General features: G+C 34.3%; 1 protein-coding gene and 1 long non-coding RNA gene across 2 annotated transcripts; one reads left to right on the top strand and one right to left on the bottom strand.

Annotated features, from left to right (window-relative positions):
• Nucleotides 1-853: 853 nt before the first annotated feature.
• On the top strand, nucleotides 854-15,029 carry LOC119079617 (kinesin-like protein Klp68D). The gene is made up of 9 exons (XM_037187613.1): nucleotides 854-1,090; nucleotides 10,505-10,704; nucleotides 10,764-11,649; nucleotides 11,711-12,064; nucleotides 12,133-12,270; nucleotides 12,341-12,426; nucleotides 12,495-12,870; nucleotides 13,337-13,440; nucleotides 13,506-15,029. Exons 1-9 carry the CDS (start codon nucleotides 1,061-1,063, stop codon nucleotides 13,609-13,611), a joined length of 2,280 nt encoding a protein of 759 aa, XP_037043508.1. The 5' UTR covers nucleotides 854-1,060; the 3' UTR covers nucleotides 13,612-15,029.
• Nucleotides 4,891-10,158, bottom strand: LOC119079622. The gene is made up of 2 exons (XR_005088197.1): nucleotides 7,445-10,158; nucleotides 4,891-7,385 (listed from the first exon to the last, which is right to left on the bottom strand). It is a non-coding gene; the product is annotated as an uncharacterized LOC119079622 (long non-coding RNA).
• Nucleotides 15,030-16,741: the final 1,712 nt, after the last annotated feature.

Raw genomic sequence — 16,741 nt, 5'->3', positions numbered from 1 at the left:
GCTGTGTTGTAAAAAATTTTGAGCTAAAAACGATTGTCACGTGTGAAAACTGTCAAAATTTAGTCTATTGCCGAAGTAAAATGCGTGTATATTATCAATCGAGGCCCCACTATGTGTCTAGAAAAGCAACGAAAGTTTTACTGAGTTGAGAACTCTTCATCTACAAGAACGAGGGTTGAAAAATACTCATTTCGATACTAGAATGACACACAAAAAGTGTACTTTTCATAAGCGAAAAACAAAACCAACCAACCGAAGATCATCACAATCTTTTCAAACCTCCCATCATTCTCAGATCGTCGTTTTACGATTTTCTAAAGCGACGTTCCATTGTCTTACATTTTTCACCTCCCAACAGTCATAGCTCAACAATTTTCGAACAAAGTTTTCCCCTCTCTAAGTTTTCTCCACGTTCCCAGAACATCCCCCACAACATATTTATCAAAAAGTGTTATTTTTGGTTTTAAACTTCCGTTATAACAGCAAATTTTTCCAGCAAAAATCATTGTTTGGATCATACACTTCCCTCATATAGGGAAAGTGTAAACAACCCATTAAAAAAACACCAATTTCATTTCCCTCCACCCACCTTACCTTTCAGTGATGATGGCTTAGCGCAAAGGATTTCAAAACAACTTAAAATTTTTTAGAATATTTACATGTAAACTTATTTAAATTAAATAAATTATAACAAACCTTCGCTTCAAATATTCATCTATAAGGCAAGGAGAGTCGCGTAGAATTATGTTTAATTTCTGTGTGCACATTCCCTATTGCACTGTAGTGTGTTTCGTCTGTGATACAAAAATGTTCATAGTTTTTGTTGTTGTATAACAACACTTCAACTGAATTTATGGCAACACTGGCTTTCTGTCAATTAATAATTGTCTCTCTTCCAATAACATAAAATTCGCAAGATTTTCAGTTTCTCTAGTCAAAAAAGAATGGATTAAATTAATTTCGATTTAAGAATTAAATGATTGTTTACTCGATTGTTATAAGGATAAGTGCGTAATAATATTCGAAAACGTGAATAATCAAAATCAAATACGGCAACGCAATGGATTCCAGTAATAAAAGTAAAAATTCGGTAAGAATTGACTGCTTTTTTATAAGTGTTTCGCTCGATACTTTGCCTAGTCTATGAAATGTCTGTGAAATAATCGATAAATTTTAATCGCACTTTTGATAAAACGTTAATTATTTGTGCAATTAAAGTCATAAAATCAGCTAAATTGTTCATTAAGCGTCACAGTTCGTCCGTAAAATTTCTTCCAAGACAACCTTGAAAAATCAATTTTATTGATTTATCAAAATGTGAAGTGACAACAACAAAACACCAAGCAAATATGAGAGATGAATTTTTTAAAGGTGTTTTTTTACACCGACTTGAAGTGTAGTTTTTTCTCAATGTTAAATCTTGAATGAGTCTATTTAGCAATAGAAAAATCAACAGACGGCTATAATATGTCATCGACGATTGACTTCAAAATCAAAAGATATAAGCGAGAAGAGACATGCTCGGACTAATGTGTTTCTGTGTAGCATATTATGACGGTTATGACTCTATTTAATGAAGTAAAATTTTTGTGTAAATCTGTTGAAATTAACAAAAGAACTAACAGACACTCGTTATTTATACGTTTTGATCTATAAATGCTGAACAAACTCCATAATCTATATCGCCAAACCGACCTTTTGTACCTAATTTCTCGTAAATATTTTATTTGCAGTCTAATTCGATTGCCAATTCAGTTGAGCCAGTTTCACTAATCTTCGGTTCTTTATTGATTTTTACAATAATCAGAATGTGATAGGTCAGAAATCCCATGTTGTTTTTCCTAAAATGTAACCGAGCGCTGAGCCCTTTCAATTAATACGAACACTTATTTTGCACAGTCCTATTCAGTATGATTCAGAATAATTGAGCGAGGTTCGAGGACAACGCCAAACAGTTAGCAAATTTTCAGAGCTCCACCCTGTTTCCAACGACGAAGAAATAGTTATTCACGTATATGTTGTGGACGGTAACTTCGTTCGGGCTACAACTCGCCAAATTGCCTAATGTAAACCGTCCATTTTGGTTGGGAAGACTCGTCTGCTCGGGTATTCCAATACGGGATATTATATTCGACCGATAAATTAATTCAAAACTACCGATAAAAAATAATAAATGACCGATAAACACGGTACCGATAAAAAATAATAAAGTACCGATAGCGAAATTCCCGAGTACCGATAAAAATATTCCAAACTACCGATAAATTTTTACCGATTAAAAGTGCTGAAATACCGATAGATTGTTCATTTTATCGATCATTTTTAATTTTTTATCGGTAATTTATTATTTTCTATCGATCATTCATTATTATTTATCGGTAGTTCATTATTTTCTATCGGTAGTTCATTATTTTCTATCCGTAGTTCATTATTATTTATCGATAATTTATTATATTTTATCGGTATTTCGGTATTTTTAATCGGTAAATTATTATTTTCTATCGGTGCTTTCTATTTTTGATCTCTCGTATGTGTGTTATAATTTTGCTTTTTTTCATTGGTCATTGTTCAGCCTTCTGCTAAAACCGCATTCTTACACATTGGTACAGTCTTAGAGTAGAAGTAATTCTCCTGAGCTCGGAGAAATGTAATAGAAACAAGCTCGTTGAGTTGATGTTAATAACTGACTTTATTCAATCAAACTTTACAGTATTTATACTAAAATATAACAAAGAACTTAATGTAAATAAAGAGATGTTAATGAATCAACCTACGTAATTGATTCATTAGTACATTACCTTTAATGGTTCATCTTAATCCTACGTAAGTCATTAACTTCTAGAATGATTGACATGCGCATCCTGCATGTGCATCAAGATGAATCATACTATAACAATTATGTCCATTCTTAATTACTATGATACACAGCAATAAAACAAATATCATACAGCACGCTGCATATTAGTTGTATATCACTGCTATATACTTGCGCATCAATAGCATATTGCATATTATTTGCATAGCATTGTGATACATGCGCACTATACTTGCGCATCATTGAGTGCACTATATAATCGAGTATTCCGTTGCTGCGTATACGATTTCATATGTCCGTAATATACCAATGCTTGCATAGACTTATTCAATGCAAGCACTAACATACTCCCAGCCGTAGAACTCCTTAGTTCTACTTAATCTTTGCATATACATAATAGTATACAACCTGTCACACAATGTTTATGCAGTATAACACAATAATTAGTCTTCATATGCATTGTTTGACGATACATACTATACTATTACATATAATCCCTCGCATGCCCGCGACATTGGTAATGGATCTATATGATGATCATATAGAAGCATTAACATACTCCCGGACATTGAACTATTAAGTTCAATACAAAAATATATAAGCTTCAACATACATTGAATGGAAGTTCAATACTAAAAATGTTTAAATTCATGTTACAATCAATCAAATTCATACAATTAAAGATTGTTATATTTAAATATAATAATTTTAAAACTGATCTTTTACTTTGCGTCCTAAATGATTCAATGTGAAACGCTTTCTAAATTTCGAAGTAAGTTTAATAATTTTAGTTTAATTATTTAAAATAAATATGTCACATTATCAAATTAGATCTCAAAGGATCTTTTAATGCCAAATCAATTAAGTCCCTTTGAATCGTTTAGTTCGCTTTACACTAAATTATTTTTCACAAAATTATATTCTCAAATATCACAATAATCTTCAATAATGTCTAAATTACATTATCGTTACGTAAATGACTCAATATTCATCAACGTATTTTCTTTAAACACTCACAATTCTTATCAACTGGTTTATAAATTTAGATAATAATTATTCATTATCTTTGACATTGAATCAATTATTCTGATCAATTTAATTTTTCAAACAACTGGCTTCGGAAATATCTAATTCCAGTATCTCATTTTCCCAAGAAACAGATTATTGTGATCTAACAATGCTCTTTCAAATACTTTATTGTTCTTTACTATGGATAATTTCACAATGTTTTTTACTGTATATAATTTCCAATAATTCCATAAGTTTTACAATTCAATAATTATATAAACATGGCTTTTACTTACTAAAAGTTCAATACTTCCGTTTGTAATTTCATATACGTTTTATATTTAAATGAAAACAAATTACTTTATCTAATAATTTATTTATTCCATTCATTCGGTCACATAAAATTATCCGAACAAACGTTTCACTGGATCTGAACAAGCAAAACAACATCTACAAGTTGAACTCTTGTGATACCAGCAACACATCCCATAAAATATCTAATAATATATTTTATCTTTAATCTTTGGCGTCAAATTCTTTTTCTTTTTAACATTTCAATAATGCAAATAAAATACTTTTAATTCTACTTTTGTCTGTATGTAATATTCTAATTCCTGTACGTTATGAAATATTTTAACATTTTAACATTTTATTTTTCAATCAATATTTTGAATATGATCCCTTATGGTCATTCATTTGTTACATAGAAACTTCAAAACCGTTCTCTATTGTCACTACGTTTTCACCTCCTAGTTTAGGATTTAATAATTGTCAACAAACTCTATTCTGCGTTATTTCATTTAATTTATTTAATTATTTCAAAAGTGCTATAGGTATATGCTCTGTCTTTAAACTTGCTATAGGCAAGGTATACTCCCGGACAAAATTATATATTCAAGATTTAATTTTTCAACTGTTTTATGTTTTACGCAGAATTAAGAACCAATTGTTCTTTCTTTGTTAGTCATGATTTTCTAGTGTTTTTAATCATCTTTATTTTAAGAACCAATTCCTTTTTAATATCAAAATTATTTAGGCTACCCTGGCTTTTCGTTATGTTCATATTCTTTTTTTTTTTTTTTTTTTACAATGTTAGTATAATATTACTGTGCGGACAACTTATCTGAATACAAATTTTTAATTCAAATAACTGGTTGAACCGCTTATTGCACAAACAGATTCAAGAATTGACTATCTTATTTATATTTTCTTTTTAACTTGATTTTAATTCACATACCTTCTACATTTGCTGAAGTAATACCAATGACGGGTGCTATATTATTATCTAATTACTAACAGAAGGTATTATTACATTTGAAAGATTTCCATCAAAATTCTGAATCTAACAAACGCCTGATAATAATTCCTGCTGAAATTTTGCCTAAAATTTGAATTTCAAGTGAACGATTTAATAACCAAGTAAACGGAAAACTACATTCCAACGCTTCCTTGTATTAAAATGACGCTGCGTTAAAAAGTATTATGTACTTTCCATTTTGAATTTCGACTGCACTTACGGCGTTAATACTTTTATACCTTCCCCACCTGATCCAACACTGTATTTCAAACACAATACCGATTATCATTATCTCAATATCGATTTCATTTCACTATTTACTTTAAACTTAATCCGAAACCATCATCCGAAAAACAGAAAACATAAAGTTAAACATAACTTTTAAAAATTTATTTGATCCCTTTATCAAAAAATGATTATTGAACCCTCTATTTGAATAGCACAAAATATTATTAAAGATCATGTATCATTACTCTAGTTTATGATTCAAAACCTTCTTTTTCAACAAAAGAAATATTTTTTCAATCTCAAATAAATTATCCGATTTCATAAAAACGAACATAATACTCAATGAATTTTAAAAATCAAAATCAATAACTCGACATTATACTCATGTGGAATCAGTTGAGGTCCCTTCAATTTCGCAACTCACGTCACTAAAATACTTGACAATAATCATTCAAATTAGAATATGTTTCACAAAAAAAAAAAAAAATTAAAATATGTCTTTTGACGACCATTATTCTAACGAATTAATAACACAATTGATTAATTAGTCAATTCTGAACCTCGTCTGCAATATTTGTTTATTTTCACGAAAGAAAGCTCCACAAACAACAAATACCTTTCAGTTATGGTTGATCGATAACTGTAAGTGTCTCCCGGACATTAAAACTTTACAAATTTCTAAGTTTTAATCAATTCTTTTAAAATATGTGTGATCATTGAATATGAACATACAATTGCCGAATTTTTGTTTTCTATTAAATTCATTTGCCTCATCAATCGTAAGTCTCAGCGTTTTGATTAATTATTAAAATATTTTAAATAACAAAACAACTTACAAATTTCCGCACCATTGTGCGGTTTACCGTTTTTCAAATGATGTATTTGGTATGATGACGATTCTGTTGGATGAACGTTCCAAACTCCTGCTTAGGGTGAACCTTCGTTACCGCGCCACAATTTTGATCTCCAACTCAAACTGGCGCCACTCTATGTACGGTCCCATTACCTCATTTCGTTTATTTTCTTTGCTGAATTCATTATTTTACTTTTGTTTTTCGATTATATTATTCACTTTCTGATGAAATTTTCACTCATTACGATGCACTGATGATGCTTTACGTGTGTTTTTAGTAAGGCAATCTTAATTGCTACTTATCAACAATAGTTTTACTTTTCTATTTATTCCATCACAGATTATTAATATTTCTGAATTCTTTCAATATCTCACTGGTCTCGTCTCACACATCACATATGCGTAATAACTTTATCAATTATAACTGTTACCAATCTTGTTCCGAAGACCCTCTTTTTTATATTGATTCAATGCGTCCTTGTACTTGATTCCTCATGAATCCAGTATTATATTTATTGCAAGTAACATTCTCATTTTCATCGAATCTCTCGAATTCAATGCAACTCATAGTGCAGATTAAGGATAAGTAAATTGCGTCCAAATTACCTATTTCCCGTTCAACAATTTGCGTCCAAACTGCTGCTCGGTTTCAATCTGCTGAGGAGCATGTTATCACTCAAAAGATTCGGTTCCCATGACATTGCTACTACAATAAATTTTTTATCACTTTTTGATATAATTTAGTGCCCAAATGCACTTTCACAAATTGTTTTATTAATTGACTGCTCCCTCCTCACTTATGGATTTCATTGCAAGATCAATTTCTATTTAAGTCATTTTGTTTATTAAGTTGCACTTTTCACATTTTCTAAGTTCCGTGTGAAGATCAAAAAATTCCGTTTGCAACTCTCAATTGAATTTATTTTTTCACTAAGCTGTCAGCTCTACCCCATTACGGTTTTAATGCACAAACAACTTTTAAATTTTTTATTCATTAAGCTGTCAGCTCCACCCCCTTTAGGTTTCAATGCACAAACAGCTTTAAGTTTTTATTTTTATTTTTATGTGTTTAAGCTTGCGCTATTGTCCATCATGACTACCGATCCTCATTTGCCGTTCCGGTATCGCCTGGATGTCTGCCATTTTTACCATTAATGGCCTTATGTTTTGTTTAGTTTGAAAAACTGCGAATCCACATTTCCTTATTTTCCAATGCACCGCCAGTCTTTCCATTTGTAGTCACCTTGCGCACTACGTAGGTTTATCATTATTTGAAGAACTGCGAATCCACATTCGATACGCTCCAATGCATCGCCAGTCTTTCTTTTAGTAGTCACCTATCGGACTACTCCAGTTTATGTATTTTCTGTTTATCAAACACGTTGTCTGCTCCACTTTTCACAACTGAGTGTCCAGCTCAACGTTTAATCCTTTGCACAGCTGCAACTTCCACCTTCCACGGCTTCCATTCACAAACAGCTGTTCCGTTGGACTGCGTTTTAACTTTGAGGACCATTTTCCTCTTTGAGATATCGTGTCTGCTACCCAAAAATCTCACCAATTTCTTTGCTATGATACTTTTGGGTGGATATCCCACACTCTTATTTTGAGTGCTTTGCCAATCAATTGCCTTCCAAAATCACGGTTATTTTCAGGCTCATACTTCGGAAATTCCCGATCTGCAGTCGTAGAATTTCTATAGAGTTGCTTGTGTTCTGCCAACTCTGCATTTTTTTTTTTTAATATAAATACTAAATTAGTACTTGGGATATCCGCGGATAAAGTCGCCTAATGGACTTATTTTTGTGTTACACTTAACACCATTTGGCCTATAGCCTGGAACAATTCCTTCTGAATTGTTTTAATGAAAGTCGCCTAATGGACTTATTTTTGTGTTTCAATTAACACCATTTGGCCTATTATATAGCCTGGAACAATTCCTTCTGAATTGTTTTAATGAAAGTCGCCTAATGGACTTTTGTATCCACTGCACTTTTTTTTGTTTTTTGTTAATGAAGTCCAGATTTGGATTTTGCTGTTTTCAGTTACTTTGTGTAACTGCCTTAAAGCTGCTATTTTTGTATTTAACCAAGTCCAAATACTTGGATGTTGCTCTTTTCGGTTGCCCTTTGCAACTGCCTTAGAGCTGTGACTTTCCGCTGCCAACCAATTCCGAATATTTTCCTCTGCTCCTCTCACTGGTTCCTTATAACTGCCTTAGAGGTGAGGTTTTAAGGTTGCCAACCAAGTCCAAACGCTTAAAGAATTCCTTCAGGGCTGCTTCACTTAATGTCCATAATGCACGACCAATGTTTTGACAAGTTAACACGACATTCACTACACTACTACTGCCCTAAGACCGTTGTTCAATGATGATATCTTTTACAAAAAGACATCACGTCGGGGTCACCATTATGTTCAGCCTTCTGCTAAAACCGCATTCTTACACATTGGTACAGTCTTAGAGTAGAAGTAATTCTCCTGAGCTCGGAGAAATGTAATAGAAACAAGCTCGTTGAGTTGATGTTAATAACTGACTTTATTCAATCAAACTTTACAGTATTTATACTAAAATATAACAAAGAACTTAATGTAAATAAAGAGATGTTAATGAATCAACCTACGTAATTGATTCATTAGTACATTACCTTTAATGGTTCATCTTAATCCTACGTAAGTCATTAACTTCTAGAATGATTGACATGCGCATCCTGCATGTGCATCAAGATGAATCATACTATAACAATTATGTCCATTCTTAATTACTATGATACACAGCAATAAAACAAATATCATACAGCACGCTGCATATTAGTTGTATATCACTGCTATATACTTGCGCATCAATAGCATATTGCATATTATTTGCATAGCATTGTGATACATGCGCACTATACCTGCGCATCATTGAGTGCACTATATAATCGAGTATTCCGTTGCTGCGTATACGATTTCATATGTCCGTAATATACCAATGCTTGCATAGACTTATTCAATGCAAGCACTAACATACTCCCAGCCGTAGAACTCCTTAGTTCTACTTAATCTTTGCATATACATAATAGTATACAACCTGTCACACAATGTTTATGCAGTATAACACAATAATTAGTCTTCATATGCATTGTTTGACGATACATACTATACTATTACATATAATCCCTCGCATGCCCGCGACATTGGTAATGGATCTATATGATGATCATATAGAAGCATTAACAGTCATATTCCTATTGTTGGGAAAAATATTTTTCTTAAATCAAAGACTTATTTGGGCATATACAACATTCAACTGCTTCTTTCTTATTTTTACCACATTTTACCAAATAGACCAAATGATGTGGAATTTCAGCATTATGAGATCGTGCTATCTCATTTATTATTTTTTATCGGTAGTTTTGAATTAATTTATCGGTCGTTTATTAGTATCCTTCCAATACACTATCTAAGCCTTGCTTTCTGTCAGGTCTAATTTTGAGGAGCTAAATGAGTAACCACTTTCTAGAATTCCTACCACAAGTTCCACCCAACAATGCTTCTGATAAGGTAATTTGGTATTACCGAGATTCCAGTAAATTTAGGACTGATTTTTGATTTTAAAAAATCCAGTAAAAAATACGTAGCTCACTGTGATACGAAATCTTCTACTTTAATGGCTACAACATTTGTTCTAAGTAAAGTGAACACTAAACAACACAGATCATCACTTATTATTGTCACTGTTGTTAACGATAAGATAATAGATGATTAGCGGTTTCGAAGAAGTCACTGAATGCATAGGAAGTTGTGTTATTCGTTGCTTTATTCACTACCATGCCAACGAATAAGCTGCATCTTATCAGTACAATTTTTCTTTGTAATATAATGACTAAATAGCCTGCATAAGTGCATATTACAGGGTAAGCATTATCATCATAATGCGCTTAAAATTCTTACAAACGGCAGACATAAGTATTGCATTAACCTGTCACAGACGGCAAGCATATTGACAGTTTTACTATCGAATCTACTACTTCATTTGATCGAATATTTTCAAAGATTGATTTCAGAAATCTTTTACTTCATTTGTTTTGTTTTTTTGTTATATAAGACCTCACTAGTCAGAGCTTGTCGTTTATTATTGCTGTCGTTGTCGATAACAGATGACAGCCGCCTGTAACAACTTAATTCTGTTACTTTTACATTATTTGTTACACAACACAATAGCCAGAACTGATTGCTTCTTGATGTCGTCATTGTTGATAGCAATCTATCAGATGATCTGCTTCTATTAAAGTCCTAACTTTTTCACTTTCACTTTCAGGTGAAAAACGAATGTGTACAAGTTGTTGTACGATGCCGTCCAATGAGCAAACGAGAATTAGAAAACAATTCATCAAAAAATGAATGCAAGCAAGTTGTTGATGTCTACCCGAACCGAGGGGTTATCGAAATTCAAAATCCAGGCGATATTAATCGAGAAAATCCTAAAATGTTCACCTACGATGCCGTTTACGATCATAGGTGTGTTTAATACGTCTTTCATATTCGCATGTACGATTCTGATCGGTTTGGTTCTTTAGATCAACACAGCAAGATATTTACGACGAAGTTGTTCGACCTCTTGTCTCTAGTGTAATGGAGGGATTCAACTGTTGTGTATTTGCGTATGGTCAAACTGGCACTGGCAAAACATTTACGATGGAGGGTGTTCGTGCTAACGAAAATTTGAAAGGGATAATTCCTCGAGCATTTGAACAGATTTGGTTTCACATCAATCGAGCCGAAAATACAAATTTCTTAGTGACTGCGTCATATATGGAGATCTATATGGAGGAACTGAGGGATTTACTGAAACCGAACAGTAAATCGTTGGAGCTACGCGAACGCGAACATGTTGGCGTTTTTGTGCCAAATTTACATTCGGTTCTATGTAAAAATGTGGACGAAATGCAAAACGTGATGAATCAGGGCAACAAGAATCGAACCGTTGGCAAAACAAACATGAACGAGCACAGTTCACGTTCGCACGCAATATTTATGATCAAAATTGAGATGTGCGATGTGGAAACGAATAAGGTGAAAGTCGGTAAACTGAATTTGATCGATTTGGCAGGCAGTGAACGACAGTCAAAAACCGGAGCGACGGCAGAACGACTAAAAGAAGCCAGTAAAATCAATCGGGCTTTATCGTCACTGGGCAATGTGATCTCGGCTTTGGCTGAAAATTCCCCACACATTCCATACAGAGACTCGAAACTCACGAGATTGTTACAGGACTCGTTGGGTGGTAATTCAAAGACTATAATGATTGCAAATATTGGCCCGTCCGAGTATAACTACAATGAAACATTAACCACACTGCGTTATGCTCATCGCGCCAAGACAATACAGAACAAACCGGTGAAGAACGAAGACTCTCAGGATGCTAAACTTAAGGAATATCAGGACGAAATTGCGCGGCTAAGGGTGAGATTAATTTTCGTTTGTTTAATTTGAGTTAGTTTATTGTTCGTGTTTGATATCGTAGATGATGATAACAGAACGGCAGACGAGAGAAAAGACCCTACCTCGACGGAAGCGAACTAAAAAAGCGAAAATTTTGGAGAACAGTTACGATGTTGCCAAATCGGATGAATCGGATGGGCTTGAAGAATGCGACGACAGTGGTGACGAGAAGGAATGTGATAACAATTTGTTGCTGTTGGCTGATGCTGAAACAAGAGAGGCTGTGCAAAGGGAAAAGGAAATCACGCAACAATTGGCACATAAACTAAAGGAATTAGAAGGTCAATTTGTACGTGGTGGACGGAATATTTTGGATACGTACAGCGAACGACAAATGGAACTTGAGAAAAGGCTGGAAGAAATTGCCGAACGGAAGGTACGGTTGCTGTTTAAATGTCTTGTGCTCGCTGTCTTTTAAGTTTTGTCTTTCTTTCGTCTTAATAGAAACGAGAGGTGGAAATGCAGCAACAACTGGAATTGCAGGAAGAGACTACAATTGAAATTCGAGAAACATTGACTTCAGTGCAACAGGAGGTCGACGTGAAGACAAGGAAATTGAAAAAGTGCTACACAAAGTACATGGTGAGTAGTTTCTGTCGTTTCTAGCGGCTCAAGTCCATCCCTTAATTTTCTCTTTCTTTGAAATTCAAAGGCTTTGAAACAGGAACTAGTCGACACACGTGATGAACATAATCGCGATCGCCGTGAACTGGAAATGACTCAAAATGAACTGATCAAGTAATTGTTCTCTGCACTTTAAGTACTAACTCAAATTTAACTCTAAAAAACAACCCTTCAACTCACAGGGAATTGAAACGTTTACTGCTGATCATCGACAATTTCGTTCCTGTCCAAGTAAAGGCTCGCCTCTACACTCAATCACGTTACGACGACGAACAGGAAGAATGGACTTTAACGAATGTATTTTCTGAAGATGCACCCGTTCGACGACCGGTCTCTGTGCCATCACGACGACGACCCGTATCCGAATATGCATTGCAGAAAATCAAACACAATGAGACTGATGCGATGCGGTACAAGGGTGAGAACATTGTCAGTTACGAGTTGGACATGCCATTACGAACGACGTACGATTACAAAAATCCGAAAGTTTCGGCGAAGTTGCAAGATGTGTTGCAAGAAGCAATGCGCACGGAAGATGTTATTGATATAACGGATCAGGTGAGTGATGATTTTGGTTATTGCCGGGGAGAGTTGATCATGGAAAAATTTACGTAGTCAATTCGGTATACTTGCACCTATTACCACGACAATTTGGGCTTTAAGTACTTTTCTCAGTCATAAAATAAAATTGAAAATTGATTTCCCGCTCATTCATTTCGTGATTGCTTAAGCGAAGGCAGAATTCATCAAAAAAAAAATATCCGAAAAAAGAATTCCCGGATCACACATAATTTCCATGCCTTAATTGGCCATCACGTTCAAGTAGTCTGTGATACACAAAATCGGTGTCCAAGAGAAAATAGTTTCCACTAATCGAGTCAGACTTACTCAAGTTATCTGGTAAACTCAGGGCTACATTCAGGGATGTAAAACCTCTTTCGTAAGAGTGTAATCTCGGGTTCCCCGTGAAACATATGCACTTTGGGTAATGGCTCATACTAAACGAACTGAATGCCATTTTCAGACTACCTCAAACGCTGAAATGATGCGATCAAGACTAGATAAAATTATCAAGCGCAATATGGTTCAGGAAACCGAATCGCACGACAAAGGCAACTTAACGAACGGGTAGGTTGGCTGGATGTTCTATCTGATCGTGATTCATCTAACAGACATTTTCGCCTTGTTCACAGAATCGCTCGAACGAAATCATCAAAACCGGAAGCTAGTAAACGAATGGTTCCAGTGAAGAAACCATCTTCGGCATACCCGAAGGCCAGAGGACTAATTACAAAATAGTATTATTAACCAACGTACTACATACCTAGTCTTTATATAAATATAACACTCCTCGTCCCCCCAGAAACCCAAAGATGATCTATTTAGAAACTATACTAAAGCATTTACAATTAAGAATTTTAAGATTTATCAAAAGAAAGGCTGCTTCAATTATACTCATCACAAATTGACGCACTTACAAGCAGTACGCTGCCATTATGTATAGCTTCAATCCATGTGCTGTGCTTTCATTCCATTGATGCAATTTAATGAAAACCCCCGTCAATTGAAATTTGTTTGCTATTGAGAGGCACGAAAAGTATTTTTTATTGGACAGAAAAGAAGGGAATGAGCCATTGACGAATTGACATGAAACTGACACAATGTATTCTGTTTTACGATTTCATCTAATTTAGTGCGTGCGAATGGTTCGCTGAGTTAAAATTTAAAATATTAATTCCGTTGTGCTGTACGCTTAACTGTACGCCTTGAACTTTACATTCGTCAAAATAAAGACGTCTGAACAAGGGGATCACAGGAAGTAACAGACATCATCATTACACTGGTAACGCTTGTCGTCGTTTAAAAATAATCTTTACATGCTACAACCTTTCATGTTTCAAGCACTTCTTTCGACTCGCTCAGCATGTAAAATCCATTACATAACTCGGGCTAAAAATGAAAGGTTTCGTTTTCGCGTAAAAGTTTATTGACCCCGGCTACGCCTCGGATCAACAAAATTCGCACAAAACTCTACTTTTCATTTTTTTTATCCCTAGTCATGTAAAATACTATATTGAAACAGATGTTACAGTGTCAGTCACAGCTTTCACGTTTATCACTATATCTTGTGTTTTACACTGTTTATCACATATCTTGTGTTTTACACTTTATCCGATCCATGACATTAAATTTAAAGTTTTCGTTTTCAGTACAATGAGTTTTGAAAATAAAAATTTCCATTTTTTCATTGAATGCTAATGTGCAATATCAGTTCCCAGTGTGGGACACCAGTGACGCTAAATAAAATGCAAAAGAGAAATAATATTTAAAACAACAATCAATCAAGAAAAGTCACTCGCTATTCATTCACCACTTTAATTGAACGGATATGCGGCTTTCCATTTTGTAAAGCTTTTAGATTTAAGAGATTTATTTTACTGTCATATTCGCACTAACCAAAAATTAAAAAACAAATCAAAAATCGTTTTAGAAATTTTTTTTTTAAGAATTTTATTTATATTGAACCATACCATGGTTTCAAGTAGTTGGTCTATTTACATTGTTGATTTGAGAAAAGGAAAAGTATTTTTGTGAATTTTTTTTGTTGAGAATTTTATTTATTTATTTTTGTTTATTTTTAGATTTTTTTTTTTATAAAAACTTTTGTTGCCATAACTAACCAAACCACTAATTTATTAATATCCGGAAAATAAAGAAAAAAATCTTTTAGTGAAAATTCAGCTTGGTTTTAACATTCAACCTCTCGGATGTAGCCTAGAAGTAATATCCCTTCTTCCTAGCAGTATCGTTGGCATTATTAACTTGTTCTGTTCATCCAAAATTAAAATTCGTGTGCCTATAATGGAATACGCATGCCAAAAAAAATAGAATACGTGTGCCTACCACTAAAACGTGTGTGCCAAGTGGTAGAAAGTGGTTTTCAGAGTATTTCGAGGGTCTGGGAATAGGAAAAATTGGAATTCGAGTGCCAAAAATGGAGGCTGTGTGCTAACCTCTAAAACGTGTGTGCCAGTGGTAGGAAGTGTTTTTCAGAGTATTTTGAGGGGCTGGGAATTCGTGTGCCAAAAGTGAAATCCGATTGTTTTTTGAACAAATCGCTTTTTCGAATCATTTTGTAGAAGGAAGAATTCTCTATGGTTGTCAAAAAAGTTTCTTTACTTTTTATGTAGAATCGGCTTTCAAAATAGGCAACCAACCACCTCTCTTCTTCACTGCTTGCGGCAGACAGTTCCACTTTCAATTTTTTCGCGACTGAAGTGTGAGCTACCGATTATTTTGTTACGCCTGATGTGGAAGCAGCACCATCAGCATCCTTTACATTCAAAATAACAGCGTCAGGTGACACACCAGAATTTCGAATCGTATGGGCATCATTTAAGACTTGTCTTCTATGTAAGACAACTTGAATTTGGACAGGAAAGAAAAAAAATTCTCCTCGATTTTCAGTTTCAGTTGCTGTACGTTTTCAAATGGATATATTTCGATGTCTCCGTTAGAATGCTTTCCTATCCCAATTAAAAATATCTGGGTTTGGACTTGCAGCTCAACAGTAGAATTTTCTAAGTCAACTTCGGACAACATAGTTTAATTGAGAATCTCCTGATCGTTGCAAAAAATTGGCGTGGGGATATCTGGCACACGGTGCCAAAACAACGCATTTTTCAGCTACGTAAAATGTGAACTCGAACACGATTTTTCGATACCAACATTTTGTAAAAGCGTTTGCAGCATTAAACTTGCGCGTGAGTTCACCTTTTAGGTAGTTAAAGAGCGCATTATTATTGAACCGTGTGCAAATTTTCTCTTTTAATTGTTTTATTGTTTCAGTTGGCTCAACTTCTAGCGTTAATCGTTTATTCGGAGATAGTTTGATGGAGAATTGTGTCCTCCAAGTAGACGTAAACTTAAATAAAATGTAGATTGCTATGTAACATTATAATGGTTTAATGTACGCACATCCTCCAGCAAAAAACAGACGCATAGCTCCTGTGGGAATTTTTTCCTCGTCGCTGACCAGTTCTTAGGTGAAGGAAATTAGTGAAGGACTAAACAAATATTTCATCGAAAGTGTGGAGCAAATAAACAAGAGCATCAATCCAACAGCGCAACAGTCCAACCCACCAGCACAGCAAACAAATCAAAATCAAAATGGAGCGAACAACGATAATAATAATGTGGAGTTCCGGTTCAGAAGCGTTTCGAGAACCTCAATTGAAAAGTTTTTGACTGAACTAAAGAACAAAAGAGATGCCGATTATATGAATCCGAAGATTATAATCGATTCCATCCCGACTACTGGACAATTGTTAGAGCAAATAGTTAATGAATCTCTTCGAGATGGTGAGGTGTCGAGTATTCTGAAGGTGTCAACGGTTGTACCAGTACCAAAAGTTCATAGACCGACATT

The sequence above is a fragment of the Bradysia coprophila genome, unplaced genomic scaffold (assembly GCF_014529535.1).
Source record: "Bradysia coprophila strain Holo2 unplaced genomic scaffold, BU_Bcop_v1 contig_324, whole genome shotgun sequence".
Lineage (NCBI taxonomy): Eukaryota > Metazoa > Arthropoda > Insecta > Diptera > Sciaridae > Bradysia > Bradysia coprophila.
The sequence above is the reverse complement of the archived record's forward strand: the minus strand, read 5'-3'. Positions and strand labels throughout refer to the sequence as shown.

Bases quoted from the DNA above. Each gene is read 5' to 3' on its own strand.
- LOC119079617 (XM_037187613.1), top strand. From the start codon at position 1,061: ATGGATTCCAGTAATAAAAGTAAAAATTCG. The intron at 12,427-12,494 runs GTAATTGTTCTC...TTCAACTCACAG, and splicing joins ACTCAAAATGAACTGATCAA to GGAATTGAAACGTTTACTGC. The intron at 12,871-13,336 runs GTGAGTGATGAT...TGCCATTTTCAG, and splicing joins TTATTGATATAACGGATCAG to ACTACCTCAAACGCTGAAAT.